This window comes from Ranitomeya imitator, chromosome 4 (genome assembly GCF_032444005.1).
Source record: "Ranitomeya imitator isolate aRanImi1 chromosome 4, aRanImi1.pri, whole genome shotgun sequence".
Classification (NCBI taxonomy): Eukaryota; Metazoa; Chordata; class Amphibia; order Anura; family Dendrobatidae; genus Ranitomeya; species Ranitomeya imitator.
The window spans coordinates 470,216,384-470,236,976 of record NC_091285.1 but is presented as its reverse complement, the minus strand read 5'-3'; the positions used below and the strand labels follow the sequence as shown (position 1 = coordinate 470,236,976).

The 20,593-nt window shown below is 44.8% G+C and overlaps 2 protein-coding genes across 8 annotated transcripts in view; both read right to left on the bottom strand.

Annotated features, from left to right (window-relative positions):
- MAPDA (N6-Methyl-AMP deaminase) overlaps nt 1–20,593 on the bottom strand; it is a 270,844-nt gene that overhangs the window by 160,917 nt on the left and 89,334 nt on the right. The gene's annotated exons all lie outside the window — the stretch shown is intronic.
- LOC138676501 (threonine--tRNA ligase 1, cytoplasmic-like) overlaps nt 18,084–20,593 on the bottom strand; it is a 116,081-nt gene continuing 113,571 nt past the window's right edge. For all 6 annotated transcript variants that reach the window (XM_069765863.1, XM_069765865.1, XM_069765864.1 and 3 more), the window contains 2 exons: nt 19,023–19,137; nt 18,084–18,400 (listed from right to left, as the gene is read on the bottom strand). In XM_069765863.1, the coding sequence (XP_069621964.1) occupies nt 18,252–18,400; nt 19,023–19,137 (264 nt within the window). In that variant the 3' untranslated portion in view covers nt 18,084–18,251. The remainder of the gene's footprint in view (nt 18,401–19,022; nt 19,138–20,593) is intronic.

The following is a 20,593-nucleotide window of genomic DNA, read 5'->3' as shown; positions in this document are numbered from 1 at the left end:
CCTAATAATTGTATGATACAATATTGTTCTGCTCCAGGAAGACATCCAGGCCTCTCTTGAACCCCTCGACTGAGTTCGCCATCACCACCTCCTCAGGCAAGCAATTCCAGATTCTCACTGCCCTAACAGTAAAGAATCCTCTTCTATGTTGGTGGAAAAACCTTCTCTCCTCCAGACGCAAAGAATGCCCCCTTGTGCCCGTCACCTTCCTTGGTATAAACAGATCCTCAGCGAGATATTTGTATTGTCCCCTTATATACTTATACATGGTTATTAGATCGCCCCTCAGTCGTCTTTTTTCTAGACTAAATAATCCTAATTTCGCTAATCTATCTGGGTATTGTAGTTCTCCCATCCCCTTTATTAATTTTGTTGCCCTCCTTTGTACTCTCTCTAGTTCCATTATATCCTTCCTGAGCACCGGTGCCCAAAACTGGACACAGTACTCCATGTGCGGTCTAACTAGGGATTTGTACAGAGGCAGTATAATGCTCTCATCATGTGTATCCAGACCTCTTTTAATGCACCCCATGATCCTGTTTGCCTTGGCAGCTGCTGCCTGGCACTGGCTGCTCCAGGTAAGTTTATCATTAACTAGGATCCCCAAGTCCTTCTCCCTGTCAGATTTACCCAGTGGTTTCCCATTCAGTGTGTAATGGTGACATTGATTCCTTCTTCCCATGTGTATAACCTTACATTTATCATTGTTAAACCTCATCTGCCACCTTTCAGCCCAAGTTTCCAACTTATCCAGATCCATCTGTAGCAGAATACTATCTTCTCTTGTATTAACTGCTTTACATAGTTTTGTATCATCTGCAAATATCGATATTTTACTGTGTATACAGATGTGTTCATTCTACTATCTGCCATATAATTGTCTAAGGGTCACTTCCGTCTGTCCTTCTGTCTGCACGGATATTCATTAGTCGCGGCCTCTGTCTGTCATGGAAATCCAAGTCGCTGATTGGTCTTGCCAGCTGCCTGTCATGGCTACCGCGACCAATCAGCAACGGCCACAGTCTGATTAGTCCCTCTCTACTCCCCTGCAGTCAGTGCCCGGCGCCCGCTCCATACTCCCCGCAGTCAGTGCCTGCTCCATACTCCCATCCAGTCACCGCTCACACAGGGTTAATGCCAGCAGTAACGGACCGCGTTTTATGCCGCGGGTAACTCACTCCGTTACCGCCGCTATTAACCCTGTGTGACCAAGTTTTTACTATTGATGCCGCCTATGCAGCATCAATAGTAAAAAGATCTGTTAAAAATAATAAAAAAACCTGCTATTCTCACCTTCCGTAGTCCGACGATGCGCTCGCGCCTGCCGCTAGCTTTCATTCCCAGAGATGCATTGCGAAATTACCCAGAAGACTTAGCAGTCTCGCTAAGTGATCTGGGTAATTTTGCAATGCATCCTGGGAACTCAAGATGGCGGCAGCCGTGCGCACATCGCCAGAGGTTCGCTGGATCTACGCTGGATCCCGGCGAGTGAGTATATAACTATTTTATATTTTAATTATTTTTTTAACAGGGATATGGTGCCCACACTGCTATATACTACGTGGGCGGTGTTAGATACTATGTGGGCTGTGTTCTATACTGCGTGGGCTGCGTTATATACTACATGGCTGCAATATACTACGTGGCCACTGTTAGATACTATGGGGGCTGTGCTATATATTACGTGGGCTGTGTTATATATTACGTGGCCAGTGTTACATACTATGTGGGCTGTGTTATATACTGCTTGGCTGCTATATACTGCGTGGCTGCTATATACTGTGTGGGCTGTGTTATATACTACGTGGGCTGTTATTTACTACGTGGCCTATATTAACGCATCGGGTATTCTACAATATGTATGTATATAGCAGCCACATGGTATATACCACAGGCCACGTAGTACTCCTATATAGTACGTGGCCTGTTCTATATACTATGTGGCTGCTATATACATACATATTCTAGAATACCCGATGCGTTAGAATCGGGCCACCATCTAGTTATCTACATATATATTATATTCATTCCCCACCTATAAAGCTCAGGGAATGTATTATACACCTGTTTATATGGGATGTGTTCATTCCTCTATTATCCTACATAGATTTCATGTTCATTCCCAACATATAAAACACATGGAATGAAATATACATCTGTTTATATGGGATGTATTCATTCCCCCATTATCTACATGTATTTCATGCTTATTCCCCACCTATAAAGCTCAGGGAATATAATAAACACCTGTTTATATGGGATATGTGTTGATGTCCTAATTGTCTACATATACCGTAATTCATGTTCATTTCATATCCAGGATGCATAAGAAATCTATAATACCTCTTTGGACATCTAAGTTATTGTTTGTTCTTTTTATTTATTCCTTTTCTTCACTCTTTTTAGTACATCCCGTTGCTGTTCGAGAATGGGATACAGCGCTGCTATGAACGACTCAGAACACAATATACTATTAAACCAACTTTTCTTTATAACTTGTGCAAGAGATAACAGAATTCTATTTCTCAACAAAATATGGGCCACAAGAGCCTCCAACCACACAGAACAAATTATGCAGCCTGAGAGATCCCAAGTGCCAGCTCCACAGACAGGAGAAAGACTACCCCAAGACTATGCCACTTCTTCCCTTATCCAGTACCGGGCTTACGCAAAATTCTACCGCCACTGTGACACGTGATTCTCTCAGGTATACAATCTTACATCAGCCTCCCGCGTTATTTGTAATGGATTCCGGGTACCCTGTTTTCCCCTTGATATATATATATATATACTAGCTGAAGAGCCCGGCGAGGCCTGGGCATAGTAAATATCTGTGGTTAGTTATAGCACCTCACTTCTCTTATTTTCCCATCACGCCTCTCATTTTCCCAATCACATCTTTCATTTTCCCCCTCACATCTCTCATTTTCTCCCTCACACCTCATTTTCTCCCTCACTCCTCTCATTCCCCCCTAACACTTGTCATTTCAACCTCACATCTGTCATTTTCTGATCACTCCACTATTTTTCCTCACTCCTCTCATTTTGCACTCACACCTTTTTATTTTCACCTCACACCTCTCATTTTCACCTCATCACCTCAGTATATACGTTTGTCATCTCCCTTATATATAGTATACATCTGTATGCCATCTCCTGTATATAGTATATACCTGTATGTCATCTCCCCTGTATATAGTATATACCTGCTGTGTGTCATCTCCCCTATATATAGTATATACCTGGATGTCATCTCCTTCTATATATAGTATATACCTGTATGTCATCTCCTCCTGTATATAGTATATACCTGTGTGCCATCTCCCCTGTATATAGTATATATCTGTGTCATCTCCTCCTGTATATAGTATATACCTGCATATCATCTTCTATATATAGCATATACCTGTATGTCATCTCCTCCTGTATATAGTATATACCTGTAGGTCATCTCCTCCTGTATATAGTATATACCTGTGTGTCATCTCCTCCTGTATATAGTATATACCTGTAGGTCATCTGCTCCTGTATATAGTATATACCTGTGTGTCATCTCCTGTATATAGTATATACCTGTATGTCATCTCCTCCTGTATATATATGTACCTGTAAGTCATCTCCTCCTCTATATAGTATATACCTGTGTGTCATCTCTCCTGTATATAGTATATATCTGTGTGTCATCTCCCCTGTATATAGTATATATCTGTGTGTCATCTCCCCTGTATATAGTATATACCTGTGTGTCATCTCCTCCTGTATTAGACCTCGTTCACACGTTATTTGCTCAGTATTTTTACCTCAGTATTTGTAAGCTAGATTGGCAGCCTGATAAATCCCCAGCCAACAGGAAGCCCTCCTCCTGGCAGTATATATTAGCTCACACATACACATAATAGACAGGTCATGTGACTGACAGCTGCTGTATTTCCTATATGGTACATTTGTTGTAGTTTGTCTGCTTATTAATCATATTTTTATTTTTGAAGGATAATACCAGACTTGTGTGTGTTTTAGGGCGAGTTTCGTTTGTCAAGTTGTGTGTGTTGAGTTGCGTGTGGCGACATGTATATAGCGACTTTTGTGAGATGAGTTTTGTGTGGCAACATGCGTGTAGCAACTTTTTGTGTGTCGAGTTGCATGTGACAGGTTAGTGTAGCAAGTTGTGTGCAGCAAGTTTTGCGCATGGCGAGTTTTGCGCGTGGCGAGTTTTATGTGTGGTGCCTTTTGAGTATGTGCAAGTTTTGTGTGAGGCAACTTTTGCATGTGTTGCAACTTTTGTGCATGTGGCAATTTTTCCGCGTGTCCAAGTTTTGCGTGTGGCGATTTTTCCATGAGGTGAGTTTTGCACTTGTGGCGAGTTTTGCAAGAGCCTAGTTTTTGCATGTGGCGAGTTCTGCGCGTGGCGAGTTTTGAGCGGCGACTTTTGTGTTTCGACTTTTATGTGGCGAGGTTGGTGTATTTGTGGTGAAATGTGTGCTGAGGGTAATATGTGTTCAAGCACGTGGTAGTGTGTGGCGCATTTTGTGTGTGTGTGTTCATATCCCCGTGTGTGGTGAGTATCCCATGTCGGGGCCCCGCCTTAGCAACTGTATGGTATATACTCTTTGGTGCCATCGCTCTCATTCTTTAAGTCCCACTTGTTCACATCTGGCAGCTGTCAATTTGCCTCCTACACTTTTCCTTTCATTTTTTCCCATTATGTAGATAGGGGCAAAATTGTTTGGTGAATTGGAAAGCGCGGGGTTAAAATTTCACCTCACAACATAGCCTATGACGCTCTCGGGGTCCAGACGTGTGACTGTGCAAATTTTTGTGGCTGTAGCTGCGACGCCTCCAACACTTTTCCTTTCGCTTTTTCCCCATTATGTAGATAGGGGCAAAATTGTTTGGTGAATTGGAACGCGCGGGGTTAAAATTTCGCCTCACAACATAGCCTATGACGCTCTTGGGGTCCAGACGTGTGACCGTGCAAAATTTTGTGGCTGTAGCTGCGACGGTGCAGATGCCAATCCCGGACATACACACACATTCAGCTTTATATAATATATATATATATATATATATATATATATATATATATATATATATACACATATATATATTTACCCAACAAATTACTTAATGGAGTCTGCAGCAATGTATATTATTAGGGGTTGGTAGGATGTGCAGCAATGCATATTATCAGGGGGTCTGCTGTAATATACAGGTGCTTCTCTGAAAATTAGAATATCATCAAAAAGTTAATTTATTTCAGTTCTTCAAAACAAAAAGTGAAATTAATATATTATATGGAGTCATTACAAACAGAGTGATCTATTTCAAGTGTTTATTTCTGTTAATGTTGATGATTATGGCTTACAGCCAGTGAAAACCCAAATGTCATTATCTCAGTAAATCTGAATAATTAAGAGAAAAACACACGTAAAGGCTCCCTATGTGTTTAAAAAGGTCCCTTTGTGTTTCAGTAGCTCCACAATCATGGGGAAGACTGCTGACTTGACAGATGTCCAGAAGGCAGTCATTGACACACTCAACAAGGAAGGTAAGCCACAAAAGGTCATTGCTAAAGAAGCTAGCTGTTCACAGAGTGCTGTATCCAAGCATATTATTATATTATTTATATAGCACCATTAATTCCATGGTGCTGTACATGAGAAGGAGTTACATACAAAGTTATAGATATCGTTTACAGTAAACAAATTTACGATGACAGACTGGTACAGAGGGGAGAGGACCCTGTCCTTGCAGACTTACATTCAAGCATATTAATGAAAAGTGTGGTAGAAAAATGTGCACAAGCAACCGGGGTAACCGCAGCCTTGAAAGAATTGTTTAGAAAAGGCCATGTAAAAATTTGGGGGAGATTTACAAGGACTGGACTGCTGCTGGAGTTTTTGCTTCAAGAGCCACTACACACAGACGTATCCAGGACATGGGCTACAAGTGTCGCATTTCTTGTGACAAGCCACTCATGACCAATAGACAACACCAGAAGCGTCTTACCTGGGCCAAAGAGAAAAAGAACTGGACAGTTGCTCAGTGATCCAAAGTGTTGTTTTCAGATGAAAGTACATTTTGCATTTCATTTCAAAATCAAGGTCCCAGAGTCTGGAGGAAGAGTGGAGAGACCACAATCCAAGCTGCTTGAAGTCTAGTGTGAAGTTTCCACAATCAGTGATAGTTTGGGGAGCCATGTCATCTGCTGGTGTAGGTCTACTGTGTATTATTAAGACCAAATTCAGCTTAGCCGTCTACCAGGTAATTTTAGAGCACTTCATGCTTCCCTCTGCCGACAAGCTTTTTGGAGATGGAAATTTCATTCTCCAGCAGAAATTGGCACCTGTCCACACTGCCAAAAGTACCAATAAAAACAACAGTATCACTGTGCTAGATTGGCCAGCAAACTTGCCTGACCTTCACCACATAGAGAATCTTTGGGGTATTGTCAAGAGGAAGATTAGAGACACCAGACCCAACAATGTAGATGAGCTGAAGGCTGCTATCAAAGCAACCTGGGCTTCCATAACACCTCAGCAGTTCCACAGGCTGATCGCCTCCATGATGCAGTAATTGATGCAAAAGGAGCCATGACCAAGAGTTGAGTGTATTTACTGAACATACAGTGGGTACGGAAAGTATTCAGACCCCTTTAAATTTTTTTACTTTGTTTCATTGCAGCTATTTGGTAAATTCAAAAAAGTTAATTTTTTTCTCATTAATGTACACTCTGCACCCCATCTTGACTGAAAAAAAACAGAAATGTAGTAATTTTTGCAAATTTATTAAAAAAGAAAAACTGAAATATCACATGGTCAAGTATTCAGACCCTTTGCTCAGACACTCATATTTAAGTCACATGCTGTCCATTTCCTTGTGATCCTCCTTGAGATGGTTCTACTCCTTCATTGGAGGCCGTGTTTAATTAAACTGATAGGACTTGATTTGGAAAGGCAGACACCTGTCTATATAAGGCCTCACAGCTCACAGTGCACGTCAGACCAAATGAGAATCATGAGTTCAAAGGAACTGGCCACGGAGCTCAGAGACAGAATTGTGGCAAGGCACAGATTTGGCAAAGGTTATAAAATAATTTCTGCAGTACTCAAGGTTCCTAAGAGCACAGTGGCCTCCATAATCCTTAAATGGAAGAAGTTTGGGACCACCAGAAGTCTTCCTAGACCTGGCCGTCCAGCCAAACTGAGCAATCGTGGGAGAAGAGCCTTGGTGAGAGAGGTAAAGAAGAACAATCATTGTGGCTGAGCCCCACAGATGCAGTAGGGAGATGGGAGAAAATTCCACAAAGTAAACTATCACTGCAGCCCTCCACCAGTCGGGCCTTTATGGCAGAGTGGCCCGATGGAAGCCTCTCCCCAGTGCAAGACATGAAAGCCGGCATAGAGTTTGCAAAACAAAAAAAAAAAACACATGAAGGACTCTCAGACTATGAGAAATAAGATTCTCTGGTCTGATGAGACGAAGATAGACCTTTTTGGTGATACTTCTAAGCGGTCTGTGTGGAGAAAACCAGGTAATGCTCATCACCTGCCCAATACAATCCCAATAGTGAAACATGGTGGTGGCAGCATCATGCTATGGGGGTGTTTTTCAGCTGCAGGGACAGGACGACTGGTTGTCATTGAAGGAAACATGAATGCGGTCAAGTACAGAGATATCTTGGATGAAAACCTCTTCCAGAGTGCTCTGGACCTTAGACGAGGCCGAAGGTTCACCTTCCAACAAGTCAATGACAATAAGCACACAGCTAAAATAACAAAGGAGTGGCTTCAGAACAACTCTGTTACCATTCTTCACTGGCTCAGCCAGAGCCCTGACCTAAACCCAATTGAGCATCTCTGGAGACCTGAAAATGGCTGTCCACCAACGTTCACCATCCAACCTGACAGAACTGGAGATGATCTGTAAGAAAGAATGGCAGAGAATCCCCAAATCCAGGTGTGAAAAACTTGTTGCATCATTCCCAAGAAGACTCATTGCTGTACTAGCTCAAAAGGGTGCTTCTACTCAATACTGAGCAAAGGATCTGAATACTTATGACCATGTGATATTTCAGTTTTTCTTTTTTAATAAATTTGCAAAAATTACTACATTTCTGTTTTTTTCAGTCAAGATGGGGTGCAGAGTACATTAGTGAGAAAAAAAAATTGAACTTTTTTGAAATTACTAAATGGCTGCAATGAAACAAAGAGTGAAACATTTAAAGGGGTCTGAATACTTTCCGTACCCACTGTATATTTCAGTGGGCCAACATTTAGGATTTAAAATCATTTTTCAAGCAGGTTTTATAAAGTATTCTAATTTACTGAGATAATGACTTTTGGGTTTTCATTGGCTGTAAGCCATAATCATCAACATAAACATAAACACTTGAAATAGATCACTCTGCTTGTAATGACTATATAATGAGTTTCACTTTTTGTATTGAAGAACAGAAATAAATTAACTTTTTGATGATATTCTAATTTTGTGAGAAGCACCTGTATGAGGGAGTATGCAGAAATGTATAATATGGGGGTTTACAACAATGTATATGGCTAGTTTCATATTTGCGCTTGAGTCCGCAGCGTATCATCCGCAACCACAAACACATGCAAAAACGCATGCTAACGCAGCGTTTTTTATCCCCATCAGCTTAAGCATGATGGAAAAAAAACGCTGCCTTTGCATGCGTTTATGCTTTTTATGCGCATGCGTTCGATAGGAAAAAGATTTTCCACCAGAATTTCCTTGACACAAGCCACGCCCAATGGGCGTGTCTCCTGGGATTTCTGTATATAGACCCTTGTGCAAACGCAAGCGAAAGCATGTCCTTGCGTTCCTATGTGTGCCCATAGACTGTAATAAAAAGAAAAAAAAGAGCATGAACCGCACATCCCAAAATCATACGTTGATCTAAAGCCGCTAGGCAAAAATTAATATAACTGAATATGAGGTTTTCAGTTTAACATTCTGATCAGACTGTATGAAGCCCACTGCCCCTTCACGGCAAACCTCGTAGTGGGTCCTATCGCCCTAACGGAGTGGAGCCGTGCGGCGCCCACCGCAAAGTAAGGGGTCTACCCCATTTTGGCTCTCACTGAAGAGCTGGAGGAAGGTGAGTTTAAGTGCTCCTTTCATTTTGGTGTTGGTGCTGTGTGGCGGCCATTGTTGCTGCGGCTTTGTGCTGGTGGGGCGGCGCGGTCTGGAGTCTTGGGGACTCAGTCTTGCAGCATGGGTGCTGTGGAGCAACAGGCCATCCGCCCTGCTGGTGCATGGCCGCTGTGGCAGTGGGCGCCGCGCGGCTCCGCTCCGTTAGGGCGATAGGACCCACTACGAGGTTTGCCGTGAAGGGGCAGTGGGCTTCATACAGTCTGATCAGAATGTTAAACTGAAAACCTCATATTCAGTTATATTAATTTTTGCCTAGCGGCTTTAGATCAACGTATGATTTTGGGATGTGCGGTTCATGCTCTTTTTTTTTTTCTTTTTTGCATAGACTGTAATGCGTTGTTTTGACGCACTCCTTCTGCAAGCGTCCGTGGCGGAAATTTGACGCCTCAAAAAATTGTAACATAGCTATTAAGGTTGAAGGAAGACTAAGTCCATCTAGTTCAACCCAGATCTTAACATGCCCTAACATGTTGCGATAGGCACACCCTGCGAAACGACACATGCATACGCAAATGCAGGCGAACGCATGCAAAAGCATGTACCTGCATCCACAATGTAAAAGATATGAAATCAAGATGCATGTGGATGTATGCGTCAGACGCTGCGGACACAACCGCAAATGTAAAACCGGCCTATTATGAGGGGCTTGGGGATCTACAACAATGTATGATTGGGAGGCTGCAGCAATGTATATTATGAGTGGGTGGAGGGTCTGCTGCAATGTACATTATGTGATGCTAGGGTCTACTGGCATGTAAATTATGAGTAGCTGGGGGGAGTTTGCAGCCATGTATATGAAGAGGGGCTGAGTTGTCTGCTGCAATTATGTTGGGATGGTGTATGTGGCCAGGTAAATTATGAGGGACTGGAGGGGTCTGCAGCTATGTATAATAGGAGGGGCTGGGTGGGTCTGCAGCAATGTATAAAATGGGGAGTTGGGGGTTTGTTGCCATGTATATTATGAGGGGCTGCAGCAATGTATATTATGAGGGTCTACTGCAATTTACACTATGAAAAGCTGGGGGGTTCTGTGGTCATATATATTATGAGGGGCTGGGGTCTGCTACTGTGCACTTTATACCCCATGTATGGGGAGGGGTGTCTACTGTTAGGGGCGCGGACATATTACCCTGTGTACTGCATGTTGCATTGGACACTTTGGTGGTGGTGAGAGCTATATTATGAGGGGCATGGAGATCAATTCATCATTGCCAACCCTGAGCTGCTGTGAACTTTGATAGGATGGGGTTTTTTCAGTGTATACTGTGTGTGGGGAGCTTGGTGGATTCTCTCTGAATGGACTGAAAACTTTGTGGAACTGGCTAAAGGGGTTGTGATGGAATAATTATTTTTTTCTACTATGGACCCAAGTACAAACAGGCACCTGCCGGTTTCTACTAAGGCCCATAGTAGAAGAAATTAGTCGCTACCTACCTGCTTGTTGTGACCGGCACTGATCTCTGCTGGCACAAAGTGGTCACAGACCGCTCTTGCTGGCGATTTTGCAGATTCCGTTGACAACACGTTGACAAAGCAGCGGTTTCTCTTTTGCTCTGTTGATGGTGTGTCGCTGAAGAAGTAATGCTGGTTGACAGTCAGCTGGCCGCTGCGTAATTGTGGAAAGCAGACTGTCAATCAGCACAACGCCGACAGTCACGCCTCATCGACAGAGCAGTGAGGAAGAGCAGTCGATGACTGTTCTGAGCAGGTGCCGGGTAGATCAGGCAGGCAGTTATCAATTACCTGTCTTAATTCTTAGGCCCATAGTAAACAACATCCCATTAACAGTATGCAGAGATTTATCTGAGAGTCCCAGTGTCCATCTTCTCCCATGAAACAGTGGCCGCCACCATTAAAAGGGTTGTACCATGTTTAGGTTATCCTGTAATAATCGTATAGGGGATAACTTCCTGATTATTGGGAACCTGACCACTGGGACCCCCATCAATCCTGAGAACAGTGCTGTAAAGAGCCCCATCTGAAAAGAGGAAAGGACGATCATGTGCACATCTGCTCCATTCATTCTGAATGCAAGGACCCGAGATAGCAAAGCACTTTATCTAAATTATTCCTTTTTTAATTAGTTTTGTTTCTGTGTAAATGACCAAAAAAACCTTTTTTTTTGCACCACGCATTACGCAGTGGTGATATTGTGTGTGGACTGACCCTGAATTTTTTACATATGTGTTTATAGATGTGCGTCTGTGTGTGTGTGTAAAGGTACCGTCACACTGAACGATATCGCTAGCGATGGGTGACGTTGCAGCGTCCTGGCTAGCGATATCGTTCAGTTTAACACGCAGCAGCGATCAGGATCCTGCTGTGATGTCGGTCGCTGCAGAAAGTCCAGCACTTTATTTCGTCACTGGACTCCCTGCAGACACGTGTGTGACGCCGATTCAGCGATGTCTTCACTGGTAACCAGGGTAAACATCGGGTTACTAAGCGCAGGGCCGCGCTTAGTAACCCGATGTTTACCCTGGTTACCATCGTAAAAGTAAAAAAAACAAACACTACATACTTACCTTCAGCTGTCTGTCCCCGGCGCTGTGCTTCTCTGCACTCCTCCTGCATCCTGTGTCAGCGACAGCCAGCCGGAAAGCAGAACGGTGACGTCACTGCTCTGCTTTCCGGCCGCTGTGCTCACAGTCAGTGCAGGAACGCAGAGCGCCGGGGACAGACAGCTGAAGGTAAGTATGTAGTGTTTGTTTTTTTTACTTTTACGATGGTAACCAGGGTAAACATCGGGTTACTAAGCGCGGCCCTGCGCTTAGTAACCCGATGTTTACCCTGGTTACCGGCATCGTTGGTCGCTGGAGAGCTGTCTGTGTGACAGCTCTCCAGCGACCAAACAGCGACGCTGCAGCAATCGGCATCGTTGTCGGTATTGCTGCAGCGTCGCTTAGTGTGAAGGTACCTTAACAGTTCATTGTGGTGTGAGGATGTGTGTGGTATTGAGTGTAAAATCTATCTACGTGTTTTGGGCATATTTACTAAATCTGTAAAGACTATTTTGTATCTGCTAAGGCCTCATTCAAACATCTGTGTTTTATCCATTTTTACAACACGTACCCCATTATAATCTGTGGTGCTATTCACATGTCCATGTTTTTTTCACAGACCGCATGTCTATGTGAAACTCAGAGACATGCTCCTTTTTCTCCGGTATCATGGATGACAAGGGCCAACACAAGTCTATCGGTCCGTGAAAAACACGTACAGCCTACTGATGGCATCAGTGTGTAAATCAGCATACAGTCCATGAGCTGCATGTATTTAACATTGCAAAGGATAGAAGAATCTTTTTAATTTATCCGTACGTGAAAAATACTGATGACTGATGGTAAAAACAGACACACAGACCGTACACTGGTGCAAAACCCTGATGACACCAGCACAATTTTTCACATGTGTTTAAACACGGACGTGTGAATGAGGACTTAGGGATTTGCATTTGCATTTATTTTTCCTGTTTTAGGAAGAGACAAGTGGGAATTAATGCAAAAACCCAATCATTGTATAACTGGTACAAATGGAGGCTGTGGGGTTCTCCGTTTTGCACATTAAATTGCACCGGTCGGTTCCTAATTCAGAAAAGATTTTATGATCTCGATTTGGCCTAGGATGTACATTTAAAAAAAATACAACTTCAGTATTCAGAGGCACCGTTGAGCTATTGCCTGATGGGCAGACGTAGTGCACTTATGCTTAGGTTTGCCTCTTTACACCAGCTTGGTTCTATTCCTTTATATCTGTAGTAAACTTGGTTCTGTTCCTGTATCTATGTATTAAGTGTTGGATCTTTGGTGAACATATTTGTATATATAGAGCGCAATGTCTGGAGACCACTCAACGGTGACTTTGTTGTAGTGGACTACTAGATTTGTAATTGGGTTGCTGATTTTCCGAGTCTAAGACAGACAACCAGTAAGGCTACTTTCACACTAGCGTCGGACTCGGCCTGTCACAGTGCGTCGGGCCGAGGTTCCGACGCTAGCAGTGAAACGGAGGCACAACGGAGGCAGCGGATGCATTTTTCCTGCGCATACACTGCTCCATTGTAAGGTGCTGGTAGGTGGGGGCGGAGTTCCGACCGCACATGCGCGGTCGGAAAAAGCGGTCCATCGGCAGCAAAAAACATTACATGTAATGTTTTTTGCTCCCGGCGGTCCGCCACAACACGGCGCAACCGTCGCACGATGGTTGCAACGTGTGTCAATGCGTCGCTAATGTTAATCTATGGGGCAAAAACGCATCCTGCAAACAACTTTGCAGGATGCGTTTTTCCCCTAAACGACGCATTGCGACGTATTGCAAAAAACGCCAGTGTGAAAGTAGCCTAATCTGCTGTACCAACTCATCGAATGCAAAATAAATGACAATGCTAATTATTAGTCCTTCTAAATGATCGAGCGGTTACTAACAGCTTGATAATGTATATAGAATTGCAATTGTGAGTGTCATCCCAATACGAAAACTGATGTTTTATACGGAAGCCTGTGGAAAGCAGGTTAAAGATTCATGGGTCAGTGCTATGTGCTTGCCCCCAGGCTAAAATTTGCTCACCAGCTGGTCAATAAGACCCCAGTTACAGGGGAAGAGAGGGATTTTTTGGTACTTACCGTAAAATCTCTTTCTTGGAGCCTTCATTGGGGGACACAGATAACCGTGGGTGTATGCTGCTGCTAAAAGGCTGACACTATGCAAAAAAGGATAAAGAGTAGCTCCTCCCCGGCAGTATTCACCCACCGACAGGCACCAAGTACCTCATTTGGTGTAAAAAGTAGTAGGAGAAGCGATCAGAACTCAGAACATAAAAGTACCAGAAAAACAAGTAGGGAGGGAGCTGTGTCCCCCAGTGAAGGCTCCAAGAAAGAGATTTTACGGTAAGTACCAAAAAATCCCTCTTTCTTTCTCGCTTCATTGGGGGACACAGATAACCATGGGACGTCCAAAAGCAGTCCCAGAAAAGGGTGGGTAGAAAAAGACTAAGAGAAAGCGCTCAGGTCGGCCGGTGCGCAACCGCCGCCTGCAGTACCTTCCTACCAAAACCTGCATCAGAAGAGGCGTGGGTATGTACCCTATAGAACCTCGTAAAAGTGTGCAAGGACGACAAGTTTGCGGCCTTGCAGACCTGTAAGGCGGAAACCTGGTGGCGAACAGCCCAAGAAGCTCCGACAGCTCTGGTGGAGTGGGCCCGCACCCCCAGAGGGGGCCGTTTCTCATGAACGCGGTAAGCTTCCATTATCACTGAACGAATCCAACGAGAGAGCGTGTACTTGGACGCCTGGAGACCTTTCCGGCGACCCTCAGAGATGACAAACAGAGAATCGGATGGGCGAAAGGAGGCAGTTCTAGATAGACCCGAATGGCCCTGACCACGTCCAGTTTGTGAAGAGACTTCTCCAGGGGATGAACTGGGGAAGGACAAAGTGAGGGAAGGACGATATCCTCATTGATGTGGAAAGCGGACACCACCTTGGGAAGGAAAGAAGGGACAGGACTGAGAACTACCTTGTCCCGATGGAGGATGAGAAACGGAGAACGGCAGGATAAAGCTGCCAACTTGGAGACCCTCCTTATTGATGTACTAACAATCAGAAAAGCCACCTTCCAGGAAAGAAGGGAAAAAGAAGTGTCCTGAAGAGGTTCGAAGGGCGCAGCCTGTAGAGCACCCAGAACCAGGTTGAGATCCCAAGGTTCCAAAGGGGCCTGGAAAGGAGGGGCAAGATGCGCAACTCCTTGGAGAAAAGTCCTCACCTGAGGAATGGAAGACCGGTCCTTTTGAAAAAGAATGGACATAGCGGAGACCTGACTCTTCAGGGTACTGAGGGATAGTCCCGAGTCGAGACCCGCCTGAAGGAAACCAAGAAAGTCTAGAAGGGAAAAAAACTCGATTTTGTAACCGGAGGTAATGATCTCCCTGACCCAGGAGTCGCTGACCACCGACAATCAGGCTCCTTGAAAGAAAGAAGCCTGCCTCCCACCTGGAAAATCTTCCAGGCGGGGCAACCCATCACTTAGAATGGAACCTGTTGGAATGGGACCCAAAGGACCTTGAGGGTTGGCCCTTAGGCCTCCAGCTGGGGGCTGGTTTGTAAGAGGGTTTCCTTGGTTCGCCTGAGGCAAAGGGACGCTCCTGTTGTGAAGAGGAATCCGAAGCTGCAAATGGGCGAAAGGGCCGAGGGCCCTTGAAAAAACGCTTAGATCTAGACTGAGGGACAGAGGTGCTCTTGCCTCCGGTAGCGTCCGAAATTATCTGGTCTAGCCGAGCCCTAAAGACCCTGGAGCTTTGGAAGGCTAAGCTGGTGAGGGACTTTTTGGAAGTGGTATCTGCACTCCATGCTTTCAGCCAAAGAATGCAGCGTATAGCCATGATGTAGCTACTTGCCCCGGCTGAACAAACTGCTGCATCAAAGGAGGCAGCTAAAACTTATTTACCAGCGTGGCCAATCTGGTCAGTTCGGCTAGTTCGTCCGAAGCTAAAATGCCCCGACGAAGAATCTTGGCCCAGGCAGAGATGGCCTTTGCCACCCAGATGGAGGCGAAGCTGGGGCAGAGGGAAGCACCAGTTGCCTCAAAGGCTGATTTGGCTAGTGTCTCGATCTGCCTGTCTGTCGCGTCTTTAAGAGATCCACCGTCCGGTAAGGACAGAACCGTCTTGGAAGAAAGACGAGAAACCGGCGGATCCACCTTCCGGGACTCTGCCCACCTGGCAAGGAGATCGGCACTAAAAGGGTATAAGACGTCTAGGTGTTCTCTGCCCGGAAAGCGTTTTTTGGGATGCTCCCAGTGCTTAGACAGGGAAAACTCAAACTCCTCGTGGTTGGGAAAGGAGCGAGAGGGACGTTTTACCCGCTTAAAGGAAACGGAAGGGTCCAGGGGAGGAACCTTATCCTGTTTAAGTTTGAGGGTTTGAGAGATAGCCGAGATGAGACTATCAACCATTGCCTGCATACTCGAAGTCTGGTCTGTATCAGACTGTGAATCTATATCCAACCCAAGATCCTCCTTCGAAGAGGAGAATTGGGAAGAGGAGAGCAGCTTGGGTGCTGCGAAGGGACCCAAAGAGCTGGATGAGGAGCCAGACAGAGTCCTCTTCCTAGAACGGCTGGCTGGTCTGTCTCTGAGGGTCAGTATCAGGTGTGTGCGAATCGCTGTGAGAGACGTTCGGAGCACTGGTGGCTGCAGGCAGTTGCGGAAGTCGTTCAAGTGCCTGGACCAGAGACTGGGATACCTTAGTCAGGTCAGAAACCGACTGGGACATGGCAACAGCCCACTCTGGGGGAGTGCACTCATCCCGGGAGTCAGAGGGCTCCTGTGGGGCAGACATGGTAGGAGGACTGCAGGACTGACAGAGAGATGACGACTGACCTGAGGACCACTTTTTCTTACAACGTGCACAGGCGTAATGGATTATAGTGGGCTTAGAAAGAGAAGCCCCTGCAGAGTTGGACATATGTAGGGTCTGTTGTGCTATCTGCCAGAGGAGTCTGGTGGATATACTGCGGAGAGGAGGCTAGAATAGCCAGGGGTATAGAGAAAGACAGAACAAGAGCCTTCCTGTCCAGCGGTAACACCGACAGAAGTTATCTGTGTCCCCCGAGCCGAAAAAGTCTCCAGGCAGAGTGAAGCATGAGATGCTGCGCAGCTTCCAAGAACGCAGGAGACCTCGTGTGAAGGAGAGAGGCGTGGCATAGCTCTGGCAGCCGATGCGATAGGACGGGCAGCAAGAGAGGGGTGTGTCCTTGTCAGGGACGACGTCTGATAGGCCCTAGGAAGCGCCAAGAAAGGCGCGCACAGGGGAGGGCGCGTGGTTAACTCGGCCGATAACAAAAGTGAAAGTAAAATTGCAGGGGAGCGCGCCTGAGGGGGGGAATTTAAAATTAAGAGCGCTCCTGCAGATCCCCCCCTTTACCTGACAGCTGCCATGTCCGTAATTGATGAGGATCGTCCAGGGGCCCAAGGGTGGGAGGGTCGCTGGATACATGGATCCTTCTTCCCACACCGTCTCCAGACGGTGTAGAAGATGGCATCAACCCCCTAGGGAGGGGGGAGGTCGCCGCTGGCAACCACCGTCTTCCTCTCAGCCCTCTCCGAGGAGAAGAGTGAGGAGGGAAATGGCAAGGACTGGCCACCAGAATCGGCCCTGGAGCACCTGTGAAGGTGACAGGGGATATTGTCCTGCCGGCGGGCCTGAGAGTTGCCATGTGGGTGACACCACACTGCTCGCTCAGCCGCCTATGATGGGATGGCAGAGTGAAAATAGCACCCTGTTTCGCTGAAGCTATATCTGAAATACAAAAGGAAAGAGTTAATAAAACACAACAAACCTGTAAGTAAAAAAGGGGTTAGCTGTGGATCTGGTGGAGATCCAGGTCCGCCTCCTACAGACACTAAGCACAAACTGAGGTACTTGGTGCCTGTCGGTGGGTGTATACTGCCGGGGAGGAGCTACTTTTTCCTTTCTTGCATAGGGTCAGCCTCCTAGCAGCAGCAACAGCATAAATACCTTGCTGTGCACCACACCACTAGCAGAGCTGATCTGCAACTGCTAGGGTTCAGCAGCACTGATGTACCAGGCGCAGCCCCAGCAATCATGTCCCATAACGGTATAGGCACTGCCAATGCTTCTGTACATTACATAGCGCTCATTGAGTGCAGTGCAGCTGGTTAAATGGAAGCAGTTTATTACCTCTTCTCGCCTCCTCAAGGTCCCTGGCCGTATCTGGCAGCTGGGGACATGACCACTTCCCTGATTACAGGAGCAGGAGTTGGACCCTGCACCATAAATTTACAATAGCACTGTGTAAAGACCAGGCAAAGCACTGTAAATTTAGGGCGCTTGGTCGTTAGCAGGTTAAGCCCGCACATGCTATTTAAATAGGTGAATATGGCTCTGTACTATGACGTTAGGGGAGTTTGTTTTATCTTTATTTCCAACCATTATCACAACAGAAGTAATCATCACATTACAGCTATTCAAACTTAATAAATTACTAAAGATGTTTTGTTTATTTTCAGTTTGTTTTTCACAGTGGCCACAAAATCTTTTATTTTTAAAGTTAGCAGATTTTTCTTCAGAATTCTTCTTCTGCGTTTTTACTGTGCACCTTTTTTAATTTGGTAAGCTTTTCTACAGCGGAGGCTATAGACACTTCTCCGTGCACCTTGTTGTCTCGTGTCCGCACATTGACCGCGCTGTTCGCCTTCTCCTTCTCACCAACCACTAGATGAACAGAGTTCACATGTTAGCCATACATCCATTCATTCATGGACTATGGTAGATTCACATGACAAGCTTTAAAATAAAGAGAAGGACATTTTCATTGCAACAATCTACAGGCAAAATTCGCCCGATCAAGTTTAGTAAAAAAAAAAAACAAAAAAAAACAAAAACAAACACATTCTCCAGAGATGACCCCAAAGTGCTATTGCTATAACATTTTTTTTTATCTTAAAAAAAAAAAAAAAGTCCTACCAGAATCAAACTTTCATAGAGAACAGAATGAAAGGCTTTTGTTTAGAATTTTAGGTTAAAAAAAAAAACACAGTAAGAAAATATGTAAATGTATTTTTATATACTGCATGTTTTGATACCAATTAGGATTCCCATTGCAGTGTTAAAAAAAAAAAAGAAAAAATAGTTTTATTCTGTCACTCCAGTGCGGATTCTCTGCTGATTATCTGCACACTGATTACGTGACTACAGTATTCAAGTCACATCTACCGCACGTGGCCACTGCAGCAAGTCACTGGGATCAGAGCTCTCATGCTGTCTGTCATGCTGTTACAGGCCTACTTTGCGTTACCATGTAGTGCATATAGCACAATGAATGATCTGAACTTACCAAATATAAAATTGTATTGAGCCAGTTGAGCATTTCTTATCTTCTTATTCAATGTGCAGCTGTTATCCAAGTCCACATCAGCCATAAAACCTGCATCGAAAAATTCTTTGCACACCTAAAATTACAGTCACTTTAAGCAGTTAGTATACTGGGCAGCAATTATATCAATCCACATCATCTGACAATTGGCTCTAGAGAAGGATATACATATGTGTATGTGTGTGTGTATATATATATATACACACACACATACAGTACAGACCAAAAGTTTGGACACACCTTCTCATTTAAAGAAATTTCTGTATTTTCATGACTATGAAAATTGTACATTCACACTGAAGGCATCAAAACTATGAATTAACACATGTGGAATTACATACTTAACAAAAAAGTGTGAAACAACTGAAAATATGTCTTATATTCTAGGTTCTTCAAAGTAGCCACCTTTTGCTTTGATGACTGCTTTGTACACTCTTGGCATTCTCTTGATGAGCTTCAAGAGGTAGTCACCGGGAATGGTTTTCACTTCACAGGTGTGTCCTGTCAGGTTTAATAAGTAGGATTTCTTGCCTTATAAATGGGGTTGGGGCCATCAGTTGTGTTGTGCAGAAGTCTGGTGGATATACAGCTGATAGTCTATTCAGTGGGACTGTTAGAATTTGTATTATGGCAAGAAAAAAGCAGCTACGTAAAGAAAAACGAGTGGCCATCATTACTTTAAGAAATGAAGGTCAGTCAATCCGAAAAATTGGGAAAACTTTGAAAGTGTCCCCAAGTGCAGTGGCAAAAACCATCAAGTGCTACAAAGAAACTGGCTGACATGAGGACCGCCCCAGGAAAGGAAGACCAAGAGTCACCTCTGCTTCTGATGATAAGTTTATCCGACTCACCAGCCTCAGAAATCGCAGGTTAACAGCAGCTCAGATTAGAGACCAGGTCAATGCCACACAGACTTCTAGCAGCAGACACATCTCTACAACAACTGTTAAGAGGAGACTATGTGCAGCAGGCCTTCATGGTAAAATAACTGCTAGGAAACCACTGCTAAGGACAGGCAACAAGCAGAAGAGACTTGTTTGGGCTAAAGAACACAAGGAATGGACATTAGACCAGTGGAAATCTGTGCTTTGGTCTGATGAGTCCAAATTTAAGATCTTTGGTTCCAACCACCGTGTCTTTGTGCGATGCAGAAAAGGTGAACGGATGGACTCTACATGGTTCCTGGTTCCCACCGTGAAGCATGGAGGAGGAGGTGTGATGGTGTGGGGGTGCTTTGCTGGTGACACTGTTGGGGATTTATTCAAAATTGAAGGCATACTGAACCAGCATGGCTACCACAGCATCTTGCAGCGGCATGCTATTCCATCTGGTTTGCATTTAGTTGGACAATCATTTATTTTTCAACAGGACAATGACCCCAAACACACCTGCAGGCTGTGTAAAGGCTACTTGACCAAGAAGGAGAGTGATGGGGTGCTACGCCAGATGACCTGGCCTCCACGGAGACCAGACCTGAACCCAATTGAGATGGTTTGGGGTGAGCTGGACCGCAGAGTGAAGGCAATAGGGCC